Source organism: Macaca thibetana, chromosome 6 (genome assembly GCF_024542745.1).
Source record: "Macaca thibetana thibetana isolate TM-01 chromosome 6, ASM2454274v1, whole genome shotgun sequence".
NCBI classification, from domain to species: Eukaryota; Metazoa; Chordata; class Mammalia; order Primates; family Cercopithecidae; genus Macaca; species Macaca thibetana.
The window spans coordinates 26,775,670-26,792,013 of record NC_065583.1 but is presented as its reverse complement, the minus strand read 5'-3'; the positions used below and the strand labels follow the sequence as shown (position 1 = coordinate 26,792,013).

The window sequence follows — 16,344 nt, the reverse complement described above, 5'->3', positions numbered from 1 at the left end:
GGGAGGATGAATGGTGGTATTATGGTGGGCCACTACTGGGTACTCTGCCAAGTAACTGGAGGGACACTCACGCTCTAATCCCATTGGCCATCCCTTTCGCCCTGGCGTTTCACCAACCAAACAAAAAGAACAATTGAAGAGCAGAAGTGCCCCTTAAGGGTCCTTTGACCCTCACATTTATATAGATGCCATTGGAGTTCCATGAGGGCTACCAAATGAGTTTAAAGCCCAAAATCAAATAGCTGCAGTATTTGAATCTATATTGTTCTCATGGGTAACTGCAAACAAAAATGTAGACTGGATAAATTACATTAACTATAAGCAACAATGGTTTGTTAATTATACTAGGGATGCCATTAAAGGAATAGCTGAACAATTAGGCCCTACCAGCCAAATGGCCTGGGAAATTGAATAGCCCTGGACATGATATTAGCTGAGAAGGTTGGGGTCTGTATCATGATTGCAGTCTAATGCTGTACTTTTATCTGCAAAAATATAGCCCCCAATGGAACAATTACAAAAGCCCTATAAAAGGCCTTACCACCCTAGCAAACGAATTGGCCAAAAATTCTGGAGTAAATGACCCCTTCTCTAACCTCATGGAAAAATGGTTTGGAAAATGGAAGGGACTCATAACCTCAATCTTTACCCCCCTTGCAATTGTTATAGGTATACTTATTCTTGTAGGTTGCTGCATTATACCCTGTATTTGTGGATTAGTGCAAAGACTCATAGAAAACGCTCTCCCAAAACCCCTCTTTCTTCTCCCCCACCCTACTCAGATAAGCTCCTATTCCTAAGTGAACAAGAGGAACAATAAAGTCAAGATATGTTAAGGAGACTTGAAGAGGAAGAACTACCAAGAGGGGGAAATTTGCCAATCAATCAATTTCTCTTCAAACTTCCTCGTTCCTTTTAGCAACTAATGTCCTTTCACATTGCTAGAAAGGATAAATTATTGTTCCCTAAACAAGCCTTTCCATCTTTGCTGTGCCTAAACGTGCCCAAACATGCCTTAATGGACAATCCCTTCCTCCCCTCCTTTCTTTACAAGTTATGTGTTTAAAGGTTTAAGTTTACCCTATTTGGAAAAGTTTTACCACTCCTACCCCTTCTCCCCTGTCTACCCTATTTGGAAAAAATTCAAGTTTTAGCCAATCGGGCTAGCTTAAATTGTGTGGTCTGACTTCAGCCAATGGGGAAAGGACACAGAAACAGAAGTTGCATTAGGGATAAAAATCCTTCTCTCCTTTGTTCAGTGTGCTCTTGTGATTGTGACTGGTGCAGGCAGCACCCTTCTGCAGAAGTAAATTTGCCTTGCTGAGAAGTCTTTTGAGTGCCCGTTTTGAGACTCCAAGCTCTTATTTCCAACACTGGGATTACAGACATGTGCCACCATGCCCAGCTAATTTTTGTATTTTTAGTAGAGATGGGGTTTCTCCATGTTGGCCAGGCTGGTTTTGAACTCCTGACCTCAGGTGATCTGCCTGCCTTGGCCTCCCAAACTGCTAGGATTACAGGTATGAGCCACTGTGCCTGGCCATAATTCATTTTAAAAATTTTGTTTATTACTTATAGAGATGGGAGTTTGCTATGTTGCCCAGGCTGGCCCTGAACTCCTGGCTTCAAGCAATCCTCCCGCCTCAACCTCCATAGTATCTAGAGTATAGGTTTGCACCATAGCACCAGGCAACTGAGTGCAATTCAGTCCCTCCATATATACTACCAAATGTTCGTCTCAAATATATACTGCCTCCATATATACTGCCCAGTTGGTCTCAAACTCCGGTCCTCAAGTGATTCACTTGCCTTGGCCTCTCAAAGTGTTGGGATTACAGGCATGAGCCACCCCGCCCGGACTCAAATAGTAAATCTTGTTCTTACCAAAGCAGTAACTGAGGAGTGAGCAGGACCCTTCTAGCCACAGGTGATGCTTCCGACAGATCACAAATGAATTTAGAATTCTAGTTTAACAATATGACTCTTTACTCAAGTGGAATGGACTATATATTTTTTCCACCTCTGTAAGCAAAGTTCATTTTAGCAGTTTGTAGAACTGGTGTCCAGTTTTCCACCTAGCCATGCCTATTTATATCTTTTCAATCAAGAAAGATTCTCCATCTCTAGTAAGAAAGCATCATCTTCCTAAAGTTCACTTAACTGTATGAACTGTGAGGATCTAAATTCTACAGTATTTCCCTTTGTAGAGTTTATTAAACGCTAATGCTAGGCACATACACATCTTTGAAAACTGCCTTAAACATTTTCCTTCCTGGGACTCCCTGTAAATGAATTTCATTCTTACTGTCCCAATCCCAATCCTAGGAATTAACTGAAAAATAAACTACAAACGTGAGCAGAACAGCCTTCACAATGAATCCTAGATAAAACAGTTCAATTATGTGAAAGGCGTATTCCTTCCCACACGCATGCCAGACTGTGATTTTCCCATCCTAGCAACTGTGACATTACCGAAACATCTGTTCCTGACACTGTTCAACTGTTTAAATAACCAAGGAGGAGAAAAAAAAAATATTTACAATTAAATAGTATTTAGGGTCCCAACTGTCAGAGTCCAAAAATCCAAAGGTCATCTATGCAAAATTAGGAACATGCATTTTTCTCCAAAGAGTATCTCTGGCTTTAATCTGATTCTCAAAAGGATCCTATAATCCAAGAAAGTTTAAAAACCATTGGAACAGTAATTTATTCCTGAGCTATTTGACTGCCATCGATCCATCTGTTATAAAACTGAAGGGAAAACACATTTGAATCACTTCTTCTAAAGCTTTAGTAAATGATCTGTTCAAATAAGCAATTACATAAATAAAACCAAATTTCCAACCTAAAATTCTGACAGGAGAGTCAACATGATGGTTAAGGCCTATTTCAAATTCAAACTTCAATCTATGAAAGAGGAGACAGAGAAGGGTCTCCGCTTTCAAATTAAATATTATAAAAACAATTTTAAAAAAGTATCAATAGTCCTAAAATGCAGCAACTCCATCTCAAACAAGCATGACACATTTCTGATCAGATGAAGTATTTATAAAGGTAGCTTGTGTTTTAAGCATGTAACACTTTGGGTGATGACAGAAGTTTCTCCTCTTTGGATGAAACCTGCCTAAGGCTGTAGAGATGACCAACACTCTGCAGGTATTAGTTCTGAATAACTACTGCGGGCTTTACATGATCTTCCCTCCAGCAGGAGACCACAATTGAGTCTAAAGTCAGATCCACTGTGTCTGTGGGTAGGCAGGGTTGATTCAAACTTAATCCTCGTTTGTATTCATTTGGATTACCGCAAAAACAGCTAGGGACCAGAGTGAATGTCTGGTGAGGTGGAACTGCAGAGGTGAAAGGTGTCAAACATTTTCAATTTGGCAGTTTCTTCAAGGTGTGTAAAAATTCACGTGCAGAAGGTCTGGCAGTGTCTTTTGTAAGTTTTCGTGTTGCCGTATTTCTGAAGAAGCTCTAGGGCCTGCTGCTGCATTTCCTGGGCCAGACACCCAGGAAAGTGGGACCTGATGAGAAGCAGGACGAGGCAGCACTCCAGCACATCTGGGAAGGGCCAGGCCTGAAAGATGATGACATGAGGATGAATAAGGAAGCCTTTGCAAAGGAGCCACAAACACCTTCACAGAAGGCACCAGTGACTCAGGTTCATCTATAGACATTTCTTGGACACAGCTGATCCAGCTCTCTCCTAAGGCAATGTCCTGTCTTTCTCTTCAACGGTTACTCCAAGGAGAAATGACACTGAAAACTGGGATGGTTGCTGGGATGTCCTTCTCAATGGCACAATCTCTTTCTACAGCACTATGCAAATCAACCCTTAAAAATGGTGCTTCTATTACTATTTGGGCCCACAGCCAAAAAGACCTGTCCATCTGTAAGCTGTCTAATACATGGCACCAATCTAAATTTTACTTCTTACCTATTACATTTATTTAGTTTCTCTGAAGACTGAGGTATAAAATTACTTGTGTGATCAATAATTCTACTCTCACAAAACATCCTAGCTAACCAAAGTAATTGGATTCTAAATTCTTAAGCTCATATGAATGGGTAGAGATTTTAGAAACTGAACAGAGAGGTAGCTGACCTATAAGAACGTGGTATAGTCAAGTGATAACACAAAAAGTGATGCTTTACCAAATGAACTGCTTTAACTCTTACCTTAATGCTCTCAGGAAATTTCGCCATTCTCTCATTTGCCTCTGTAAGCCTTTTGGTTAATTCAGGCAGAGAAAGTGGCTCATTTTTTTCTTCTTTACTAGTGAAAAAAATAAAAGGTGTAAGTTGTATGTCTTGCCCTGGGTAACATTTTTCTCCCATTGATTTTACTGTGGTAAAATGTATATAACATAAAGCTTACCATTTTAGCCATTTAAACATATATAGTTCAGCGGTTTTAAATACATTCATAATGTGAAAAACATCCCCACCACCCATTTCCAAAACTCTTGTCGTTTTGTAAAACTGAAATTTTATACCCATTAAACAGTAACTTCTCATTCTGCTTCTCTTAGCCCCTATCAATATCATTCTACTTTCTGTCTCTATGATTTTAACTATTTTGAGTACCTCATATAAGTGGAGTCATACAGTGTGTGTCTTTTCGTGACTGGCTTATTTCACTCAGCATAACGACCTTCCTTTGTAAGGCTGAATGACATTCCATCATATAGATACGGCACATTTTGCTTATCCATTCACCTGTCAGTGGATACTTAGGTTGCTCCCATGTTTTGGGTATTACGAATAATGCTGCTATGAACACAGGTGTGTGCACATATTTCAGACTCTGCTTTCAATTTTTTTGGGTATATACCCAGATGTGGAAGTGCTGGATCCTATGGTCATTCTATTTTACATTTCTGGAGGAACTGCTGCTATACTGTTTTCCACAGTGGCTGCATCATTTTACATTTCCACCCACAGGCACAAGGATTCCAATGTCTCTGCATCCTCCCCAACACTTGTTCTGTTTCTCTGGTAGTAGCCTAATGGCTATGAAGTGCTACTTCACTGTAGTTTTGATTTGCAATTCCCTAATGATCAGATATTGAGCATCATTTCCTGTGCTTACTGGCTTTTTAGAGAAATATCTATTCAAGCCCTTTGCCCATCCTTGAACAGGATTATCTTTTGTTATGCCTGGGTAACTTTTATCTTTTATTTTTTAGATTTTCTTAAAATTTAAACTTTTGCCCATGACACAGCCCCCAGGAGGTGCTGAGAACATGTGCCACTGCCTGGGTAACTTTTATCTCATTTTATAAATAAAATTCCTTTGTCACCTGGCTTCTTAAAATTTGATTTTTTTTTGTAGAGACAGGGTCAACCAGGCTGGTGTGAGTGGCACAATCGTATCTCACTACAGCCTCGAACTCCTGGGCTTCAGTGATCCTCCCACCTCAGCCTCCTGAGTAGCCAGGACTACAAGTGCATGCCACCACAACTGGCTAATTTTAAAAATTAATTTTTCTAGAGACAGGGTCTCAATATGTTGCCCAGGCTGAACTTGAGTTCCTGGTCTCAAGTGATCCTCCTGCCTCAGCCTCCTAAGTACCTACAGGGTATATGCTACCACACCTGGTTGTTTTATTTGTAGTTTTTGAGATGAAGTCTCCCTCTGATGCCCAGGTTGGAGTGCATTGGTGTGATTTTGGCTCACTGCAACCTCTGCAGCCCAGGTTCAAGTGATTCTCTGGCCTCAGCTCCCCAAGTAGCTGGGATTACAGGCATGTGCCACCATACCTGGCTAATTTTTGTATTTTTAGTAGAGATGGGGTTCATCATGTTGGCCAGGCTGGTCTCAAACTCCTGACCTCAAGTGATCCACCCATCTCAGCCTCCCAAAGTGCTGGGATTACAAGCGTGATCCACTGTGCCTGGCCTTTTTTTTTTTTTTTTTTTTTGTAGAGACAGGGTCTCACTTTGTTGCCCAGGCTGGTGGTAAACTCCTGGGCCAAGTGATCCTCCTGCTTCAGCCTCCCAAAGTGCTGGGATTATAGGCACGAGCCACTGTTCCTAGTCAGCAGGGTTATTTTTCATTCCATCTTGCACTTGCCTCAGTACTTACCACTGGCTCTGAGAACTGGAGAGGGGCTGCTCTGCTTCTACTTCCAGTTCATTCTTATCAGGACCATTTGCTGTGGATTTACAGAGTTGACTCCTCTGGTGCTGGCGAATCATTTCTGCCAAGGTCTCTTGGACTTCAGCAACAGTTCTCTGTGAGTTTTGGAGACTGGCATGCTTTTCTGAAAAGAGCTCCTTAAAAGTACTCAGTATTCGCTCACCTTCTTCTGTGAGTCTCAAGTCTAGTTCCGAGGGTCTGTTTGGCTCTGGCTGAGAAGTTTCAGGGTCAGTTTCTTCAGTGCTGGCAGTGTCTAACTGCTGGCTTGGCTCAACACAGAGTGTTCTGTGACCAGTCCCTACCCAGACACTGGAATTTGGGCAAGGCCTAGAGAGAGACCACCAGAATTCATACAGACGCCCATAAAGAAAAAAGGCCTCTAGACTTTTGAAAGCTGACATGGCAGGGGATTGACGGTCACCCAATTTGTCTCTTAGGTGGTCACAGCCTAGGAAAAGAGAAAAAAGATACTGGGTCATGCATTTCTCTAGTTGCCAGAAATCTGGCTTCCTGCCCTTATGTTCTATTTCTTATCACCCAAGAAGCAGACCCCAGGAAAAAGGACAACAGTGTGATCCACAGGGCCACATGCCTTTCCACCAAAAGCCAACTGGAGGCTAAACATTTCCTGTCTTGGGACAATGTTCTCATTACTACATCCTAGGAGTCATTCAAAGCATGATAGAGTCCATTTGTCCTACTGAAGGCTCTGGGGCCACAATGACTGAGGTAAGATCACACTGTCTCTCTGAAAAATCACAATGATTTAGTTCAGTGACTATGCAGCCCAAGGAAGGTGAATCTTTTTGCTGTTCTTACTAACATGTAACTACATTCCTATTTCTCTCTCCCTTAAACTGTGTGGAAAGTGGACAGGAGGCAGTAAGAGGGTAGGGCCAGGTAAAGGAAACAGTATAGTTATTCTTAAAAGCTTGGGTAAGAGAATCCAAACTTTCTACTGAAATGACACAGCTGGCCAATCTCCATCTTTTAAGAATTTAGGTACTCCCAGTGCCACACCACTAGTGGTGGTGAAGTTGTCCACTAAAGGGTGTGCCTCAGGCAGGGGGGAGTCATTTACCGTCAGGAAGAAAGGCTGAGTACACTTCCTGCATGATGGTGAAGCTCCCCGAGTCATAGCTCCGGACCACTGCCTGAAGGAGCGCCTGCACAGCCTCGTCCCAGGAGGCCATCTGCTGGCTCAGCACTGCCAGGGTCAAGTCATGGCAAATGTGAAGCAGGAGCTGGAGAGAGAAGCCAGAGTCTGAGGTAAACATCCTCCCACGGTAGGCACAGAGGATGCCACCAAACTGTTCCTGTGAACCGCATTTGGAAACAAGTACACACAATTCACACTTAAGAAAGTTCCTCTTGTTTCCGCCACCCATTTTTGCTTCCCCCATCAGAAACTCTCATGTCTAGCTGCACAGCAACACCTACGTCCCGGTGTTAAAGTCTGTTCACACTGAGAAAACACCTTTACATTTGCATTTAATTGAAACAAAAAGTGAGTTTCTGGAACTAAAAGCTGTAATCAAAAACACAATAAAAGCTGGGCGCAGTTGCTCACACCTGTAATCCCAGAACTTTGGGAGGCTGAGGCGAGTGGATCACCTGAGGTCAGGCGTTCAAAGACTAGCCTGGCTAACGTGGTGAAACCCCGTCTCTAAAAAAAAAACCAAAAATTAGCCGGGCATGGTGGTGCAAGGCTGTAATCCCAGCTACTCGGGCGGCTGAGGCGGAAGAATCGCTTGAACCGGAGAGGTGGAGGTTGCAGTGAGCCCAGATTGTACCACTGCACCCCAGCCTGGGTGACAGAGTGAGACTCTGCCTCAAAAAAAAAAAAAAAAAAAAAACAAAAAAACCCCAAAACAAAACAAAACAAAGCTTGGAGTACAACTAAGAAAAATGTGCTCAATTTTAAGTATGTAGTTTGATAAATTCTGAGAAGCATATATAGCTCCATAACTACCAGCAAAATCAAGACAGAACATTTTCATCAACTGAAGATATGCCCTCTGGCCCCTCTGCAGGCCATCTCCTGGCCCCACCCCACTGGCAACCACTGAACTGGTTGTTTTGTCACTTTAATTTTTTCTTTTCTAGAATTCACATAAATGGAACCACAGAGTATACGGTCTTTTGTGTCTTTAATGCTTTTGAGAGTCACCGATATTACTATTATTTTTGAGATGGAATCTTGCTCTGTCGCCCCGACTGGAGTGCAGTGGCGTGATCTCGGCTACAAGCTCGGCCTCCTGGGATCACGCCATTCTCCTGCCTCAGTCTCCTGAGTAGCTGGGACTACAGGCGCCCGCCACCACGCCCAGCTAACACCGATATTATCTGTGTGGCAGTAATTTGTTCCTTTTTTTTTTTTTGAGACAGTCTTGCTCAGTCACCTAGGCTGGAGTGCAGTGGTGCAATCTTGGCTCACTGCAAGCTCCGCCTCCTGGGTTCACACCATTCTCCTGCCTCAGCCTCCCAAGTAGCTGGGACTACAGGCGTGTGCCACCATGCCCGGCTAATTTTTTTGTATTTTTAGTAGAGACGGGGTTTCACCATGTTAGCCAGGATGGTCTCGATCTCCTGACCTCGTGATCTGCCTGCCTCGGCCTCCCAAAGTGCTGGGATTATAGGCGTGAGCCACTGCACCCAGCTGTTCCTTTTCACTTTTATCTTTTATTGAGACAGCGTCTCATTCTCTTACCCAGGCTGGAGTGCAGTGGTGCCATCTTGGCTCACTGCAGCCTCCGCTTCCCAGATTTGAACGATTCTCCTGCCTTAGCCACCCTAGTACCTTGGATTACAGGCTTGTGATACCACACCTGGCTAATTTTTGTATTTTTAGTAAAGACAGGGTTTCGCCATGTTGCCCAGTCTGGTCTTGAACTCCCGAGCTCAAGCGATCCACCTGCGTTGGCCTCCCAAAGTGCTGGGATTACAGGTGTGAGCCACCAAGCCTGGCCCTTTTTATTGTTACACAGTATAGTATTTCACTGCATAGACACAACATAGTTTGCATACCCATTCATCAGTTGATGGACATTTGGTTTGTTTCTAGTTTTTGGCTATTGTGCGCTAAGCTGCTGTAAACATTTGTGTACAAGTCTGTGTGGCCATCTGATTTCACTGTTTTAGTGGAATTTCTAGGTAGCAGAACTGCTGGGACATGGGGCATTTGCATGTTTAACTTTTATATAAGAAACTGCCTGGCCGGGCATGGTGGCTCACGCTTATAATCCCAGCACTTTGGGAGGTTGAGGCAGGTGGATCACCTGAGGCCAGAAGTTCAAGACCAGCCTGGCCAACATGGTGAAACCCTGTCTCTACCAAAAATCTACAAAATAGGCCAGCTACAGTGGTTCATGCCTATAATCCCAGCACTTTGAGAGGCCGAGGTGGGCAAATCACGAGGTCAGGAGTTTGAGACCAGCCTAGCCAACATGGTGAAACTCCGTCTCTACTAAAAATACAAAAAATTAGCCAGGCGTGGTGGCAGGTGCCTGTAATCCCAGCTACTCGGGAGGCTGAGGCAGGAGAATCACTTGAACCTGGGAGGCGGAGGTTGCAGTGAGCCGAGATCATGCCACTGCACTCCAGCCCGGGTGACAGAGTGAGACTCCACCTAAAAAAAAAAAAAAAAAAGTAAAAATCTAAAAAATATTAGCTGGGCGCGGTGGCGCATGCCTATAATCCCAGTTACTTGGAAGGCTGAGGCAGGAGAATCACTTGAACCTGGGAGACAGAGGTTGCAGTGAGCAGAGATCGTGCCATTGTACTCCAGCCTGAGCAATAAGAGCGAAATTCCGCCTTATAAAAAAAAAAAAAAAAAAAAAAAAAAAAAGAAACTGTCCAACTGTTTTTCAAAGTGTATACCATTTGAGAAGTCTTGTTCCTCATAAATATCATAATGTTCCCTCATTTTGAAACAAGGGAAAGAACTATGCCAGGCACAGTGGCTCATGCCTATAATCCCAGTACTTAGGGAGGCTGAGGTGGGAGGATCACTTGAGGAGTTCGAGACCAGCCTGGATAACAGTGAGACCCAGTGTCTACAAAGAAAAAAAAAAAAAGAAGTAGGTATGTTCACAAAACAGACACAGCAGTTAAAATAAATCAACTGATCTCTTTTTATTAACATGGATAGATTTTACAAACAACAGCCTCTGAAATAAGCAAACTGCAAAACAATACATGTGGCACTGACACAGGAGCTGCCTGTTGTGAGCTGGGAAGGAGTGAAGAGCTGAGGAAAGGAACAAGAAAGGACTTCAACTTTACCGCACTGTGTTTATTTGATCAAGTCCTCAAATCAAAATACAAAATGAAACCAGAAAACCCTAACAAAGTAAAAATGACAAAATGTGAACATCTGTTAATTCTGGTTGATGGGTTATTACATTATTCTGCTTTTCCATATATTTTAGACTTTTTCTTTAAGAAAAGGAAATAGTGGCTGTGCGTGGTGGCGCACAACTGTAATCACAGCTCTTGGGAGTCTGAGGCAGGAGAATCTCTTGAACCCCATGTCCCAGCAGGTGGTGGTTGCAGTGAGCCAAGATCATGCCACTGCATTCCAGCTTGGGCGACAGGGCAAGACTCTGTCTCAAAACAAACAAGTAATAATAATAATAAAAAAATGAAACAATAAAAGGGAATACTGATCTAATACTAACTTTAAAGTTAAAGGGCTTTGATTAGTCTGAAGGGATCTTTCCAGGTGGTGTGGGCATGCCTTAGCCTTTTCTGAAACACAATCCGGTATTCTGCTGGTTTCCCTGTTACAACAGACATGGAATTAAGGAAGTCTTACCACTGAGTGATAAATGTCAAAAGCTGGTACAGATGGCTTACCTGTTTGGCAGGCGTGTTATTTGTAGCAGATGGGTACTTGATGTTCTGCAGCTTCTGAAAGGCTTCCTGATACTGCTCAGGGGTGTCAACGCTGAAGATGCTCTTCCACACTGCAGTCACCCTCTCCACGAAAGGCCCTTCTGTGCCCGTGGTCCAAGTGTGGTAAGAGGAGGAGCTTTTGCCCTCTGAAAACCGCTTTTCCTCCAGATGCCGGGACAGCAGCTCCAGAAGGCAAAACACCAATCTCTGACCCTGGAACACAACAAGGAAGAGGAACTGTTACACAGGGAAGGCGCTCGGATCATCTCGAGAGCTCTTCTGAGTCCTTCGAAGTATTTCCCTATGTATCTGCAGCAACCAAAGCACATTAGTGAGCTACCTGCCCCCCGTGAGTCATGCATGAAAAGGGACAAAGGGGGCGACCTGACAGACACTTCCCAGGTCCCTTTTTGGGGGAAATCTATCCTTGGAGCTCAAGAAACCATTTTTATGACACGGAATCCCAACTGTAGCCCTACCCACAATGACTTAAGCACACACAGACCAGCCACTTAAGGTCTGTAGCCTAGTTTGAGGAAAGATGGGCTGGGCTCATCAGGTTCTTTCTCCCTGACCAAACTTTGGACTCAGGAATAAAAGCATAATGGGCCAAAGCTGCTGGAATAGACAAGCTTTGTAGATCCAAGAGCTGGGACAGGCATTAGGAGCCATGTCCAAATAGTTTTAATAGAGGAAATCGGCTGGGAGGGAAGAAAACAGAAGCACAGAGAAAAGGCCTAGAAAATTTATTTTCACTACATTTTTAGTTGCCATGAGATTCCTTGTATACTCCTATAACAGTATCTTCTCAGTTAAGCTTGGAAGAGTCTCTGTTCCACACAGCCAAAATAGCCCTTATCAAATTACTTAGCATATGCTTGTTAGGTTTTCTTGCTTTGTTAAGGATGCTGTTTAAGAGAAAAACTAAAACGCTAAACAGTCATCTGGAAACTTTGTGGATAAATTAAAATCTCTCTGGACTTAGTCATTTTCTAAATAATGCTCAGTGGCATTATCTTTTAGGGTGTCCTATTGTCGCCTCCATTTTTATTCTGCTGTTCCCAGAAAGCTACCTCCCCATGTACCATGTTCCTTGGGCTCTAAATATTCAGCTAAAAACCATCTTTAGGCCCCGTACTCTGCTAGGGAACGAAGAACTTAAAAAAACTCTTGTTAGTAGACCGGGCGCAGTGGCTCAAGCCTGTAATCCCAGCACTTTGGGAGGCCGAGACCGGCGGATCACGAGATCAGGAGATCGAGACCATCCTGGCTAACCCGGTGAAACCCCGTCTCTACTAAAAATACAAAAAAACTAGCCGGGCGAGGTGGCGGGCGCCTGTAGTCCCAGCTACTCGGGAGGCTGAGGCAGGAGAAGGCCGTAAACTTGGGAGGGGGAACTTGCAGTGAGCCGACATCCGGCCACTGCACTCCAGCCTGGGCGACAGAGCGAGACTCCGTCTCAAAAACAAAAAACAAAAAACAAAACAAAACAAAACAAAAAACCTCTGGTTAGTATCTGACAAAGTTATCTAAAATGAATCAAATGTTTACATGTTTTAGAAACTAGATAAGTGCCAATGCTTTAATCTGTTTTGATGTGTCAAAAAGGCAGTGATATGTTACTCATTTTTAACCAGATGGGAACCAAAAAAATTTAAGAAATAAGACATTTCTATTTTCCCACACTTTTCTCTTTTTTATTCTGAAGAGTCTCACTCTGTCACCTAGGCTGCATTGCAGTGACACAATCTTAGTTCATTGCAACCTCTGTCTCCTGGGTTCAAGCTATTCTCCTGTCTCAGCCTCCCAAGTAGCCAGATTACAGACGTGTACCACCACGTCTGGCTAATTTTTGTATTTTTAGTAGAGACGAGATTTTGCCATGTTGGCCAGGCTGGTCTCGAACTCCTAACCTCAAGTGATCTGCTGCATCTGGCCCAGTTTTTTCCATAGCTTACAGTTAAGAGGACTGTTTACAGGTAGAGTTCCATGATTTCTGTTAGAGGCCAACCATTCCCTCTTCAAGGAAGACAGTGCTGATAACATCAATGAAGAAACCCTAGACTGCCAACCCAAGGCCTGGGCTGACTAAAGTCTGTTCACAGGCGCTTTTTTTTTTTTTTTTTTTTGAGACACAGCGCCACTATGTCGCCTAGGCTGGATCTCGGCTCACTGCAACCTCCGCCTTCCGGGTTCAAGTGATTCTCCTGCCTCAGCCTCCCGAGTAGCTAGGATTACAGAAGCGTGCCACCACGCCTGGCTGATTTTTGTATTTTTAGTTCAAACGGGGTTTCACCATGTTGTCCAGGCTGGTCTCAAACTCCTGACCTCAAGTGATCTGCCCGCCTCAGCCTCCCAAAGTGCTGGGATTACAAGTGTGAGCCACCGTACCTGGCTCACAGGTGTTTTGTACAAACAGATAAGCAATGGGAATTACTGTCAATGACCATATTATCTCTTACTCTGAATATGGCAACTAACAAGTCACAGTACTTCAGTGAGATAGCATGGCCAGGGCTTGCTGGGCCGGCCAAATTGGCACAGCTTGTGCAACTGGGTTATTAACTCAGATCTGACTAGACGAGGATTTGGGACACTTCCCTCTTGTATACTAGGAGATGAAATAACAGACTGACCTGTAGACTTTCATGCAGCTGTAGGGCTTCCTGGGCTCCCACCCAGTTGTTGGCCAGAAGCAGCTCTTGGGCACATCTGAGCGCCAGGGAAGCAGACAACTCATCCTCTCCTATGATGGCAGCCAACTCTGCAGCCGTTCTAAGTGATGCTGCATCCCCCTTTTTGGCCAAAACTTTGGCTGCATCATAAGCACAAGTGGCCCCTAAATAGCTATAATATGAATAAAAATGTGAAGAAAATGTCATAAACAGATATTTTATTCCCACTCCTAGAGGATGGAATCACTTCTTTCTATCCACTTTGCTGCATGTGCCTTCCTGTGGTCCCAGGTATGTCACTGCCCCGGTTGTTCCTGTGAAGGCTGAGGCCAGCACAATTCAGCGGAGTCTATGAGAAACAATATCATCTAGGTTGAGGACATAAGGAAAATGAGTGGGAATGACTCCTCTGTTTGGGTTCAATCCAGCATGGGTTCAGGTTCCTTTACTTGATGTTATAAGAGACCATTAGAAAAATGCATAATTTCTGAATCTGCTACTGAGGTTTTTCTTGAATAGTTATAGTGATTTACATAAATAAATCAGGAGGTAGTTCCTGATGAGTCTTATGAAACTAAGTTGAATATACATACCTTTTAAACAATTTCTCGCTGCTTTACCTCCACCTCTAAACTTATTACTTGTGTTCCTGTCCTCCCCTTTCTGGCAGAAGCTCTTCTATGTTGGATGCATCCCTCCACTCCTCAGGCTTACCATTTGGCTGCGACAGCATAATGGCCATCTCTTTCTAGGACGGTTCCCCAGCTGAGGTACAAGTCCTTCAGGACTGGGTCCTCTGGGCGCAGCCGGGCCTTGGCAATTGCAATAGCTTCCCTAAAGGCAAGAATAGACACTTTAGCCAATCTGAAAAGGCTCCTCTGTGTATGGCCCTAGGAGGGGCTGTAAGACAGGACAAATTGTCCCTTTTGCGTTGTCTTATTGTTTCAACTTCCTTTAAAAAACTGCACTTGCATTAGATAGACAAATTACAAACACATGCTTCATTCGTTTCTTCACTTAGATCAGCAGTTCTTAAATTTGTGGTCTGTGGATTCCTAGGGGGTCCTCAAGAACCTTTCAGAGGGTTCATGAGGTTATAACTATTTTTGTAACAATGCTAAGAGTCAGTTATGTGTTGTTTATTAAAAAAAAAAACTGTGTTGACATTTGCACTGATTATGCAAAAGTAATGGTTGGTAAATTCTGGCATCTAAGAAAGAAGGCAGTGGCTCTTATAGTGGGAAAAAAGGGAGAATGCCCTTAATGAAGCAGTAAAAATAATGAATTTTACTAAATCCCTCAAGTCCAAAACACTTTAATATATTGTGTGTGACAAATGGGAAGAACATTTTGTGTTCTCTGCTGCATTCCAAAGTAGGATGGTTGTCTCCAGGAAACACCTGTATGAACAAATTACAAGCTAAACTGGCTGTTTTTTTCATAGAACCTGCTTTCTTCTAAAAAAAAAAAAAAAAAAGACTAACCACTTCATTAAAAACAACCAACAGTATTTGTTACTAATGATAAAATGTGAGTTTTCTAGCAAAAATTAGAATTTTAGAAAACTTGTACGTACCACTTGTGTGCTTGACAGTTTCCCATAAGTTAGAATTTTCTGATGAGAGTGACGGTGATAGTAAGGAATGTGACATTTTTGGGTATTTTATAATAAGATATGTTAACATTTGGATCTGTACAACTCAGTAAACAAATATTTTTCAAATGACATACAACTGCTGAGTTGTAGCCAACATAAAGTTGTAGCTGGGGAAAAAAGTGTTTTATTAAAGTGATCTAAACAGAGCAATATTTTGGAAGTATTTTGGGACTTCTACTTCCAGCTATGATGGAATAACTGGGATCAGACCTACCTTCCTGTCATAAAACTAAAATACTGGACAAAATGTCTGAAACAACTGTTTTCAGACACTGGGTAACAGGCAGCACAGGACAGTAACCCCTAAGAGAACAGAAACAAACGATGGGAACCCTATCTGGGCACTGGCTTTCTGCCCAAAGCCATTTTCCTAAGGAAAACCCAAGCAAAACCTCAGCGGTCTCTGAGTTGAAAAGAGGAAACAATGGCAATCTGAGGGGCAGGATACTAGGAAGGAGGAAGTTGTCCAGAGAAAGACATCCATATTGAGTCTTTGGCTAAATTCAAAGCCACGTATGTAAAGGAAACTCCATAAGTCTAAACAAAGAATGACTAGGTAACTGTAAGCTGAACAATTACCAGAGCTTACTCAGGACCTGGAGACATCTGAGTTTTGACTTGTTGAATGCATAAGGCATTCAATAAAGATATCAGAATGTAGGAGGTCCAAACTAATTCTAGAATATGATAAACTTGCCCTAACAAAGTTTAAAAACAAGCCATGAAAAGATCAAGCTGATATACAACTTTACTACTTGCCAAAACAAAGTTCAACACTCTCTAAAGGAAGACAACAAAACCAAAGCAGGGTAGGACAAAAAGAAAATCTTGGTTAAGCATGGTGGCTCATGCCTGTAATCCCAGCATTTTGGGAGGCTGAGGCAGGAGGATCGCTTGAGCCCAGGAGTTGGAAATCAGCTTAGACAACACAGCAAGACTCCGTCTCTACAAAAAACTAAAAAAACAGCTGGAGG

The 16,344-nt window shown here is 43.1% G+C and overlaps 1 protein-coding gene across 4 annotated transcripts in view; it reads right to left on the bottom strand.

The window, feature by feature from the left end:
* Positions 1–2,682: 2,682 nt before the first annotated feature.
* GEMIN5 (gem nuclear organelle associated protein 5) overlaps positions 2,683–16,344 on the bottom strand; it is a 49,538-nt gene continuing 35,876 nt past the window's right edge. For all 4 annotated transcript variants that reach the window (XM_050793893.1, XM_050793895.1, XM_050793894.1 and 1 more), the window contains exons 22-28: positions 14,428–14,547; positions 13,675–13,885; positions 11,000–11,251; positions 7,224–7,386; positions 6,089–6,590; positions 4,180–4,276; positions 2,683–3,577 (exon numbers count right to left, since the gene is read on the bottom strand). In XM_050793893.1, coding sequence (XP_050649850.1) covers positions 3,410–3,577; positions 4,180–4,276; positions 6,089–6,590; positions 7,224–7,386; positions 11,000–11,251; positions 13,675–13,885; positions 14,428–14,547 — 1,513 coding nt within the window. In that variant the 3' untranslated portion in view covers positions 2,683–3,409. The remainder of the gene's footprint in view (positions 3,578–4,179; positions 4,277–6,088; positions 6,591–7,223; positions 7,387–10,999; positions 11,252–13,674; positions 13,886–14,427; positions 14,548–16,344) is intronic.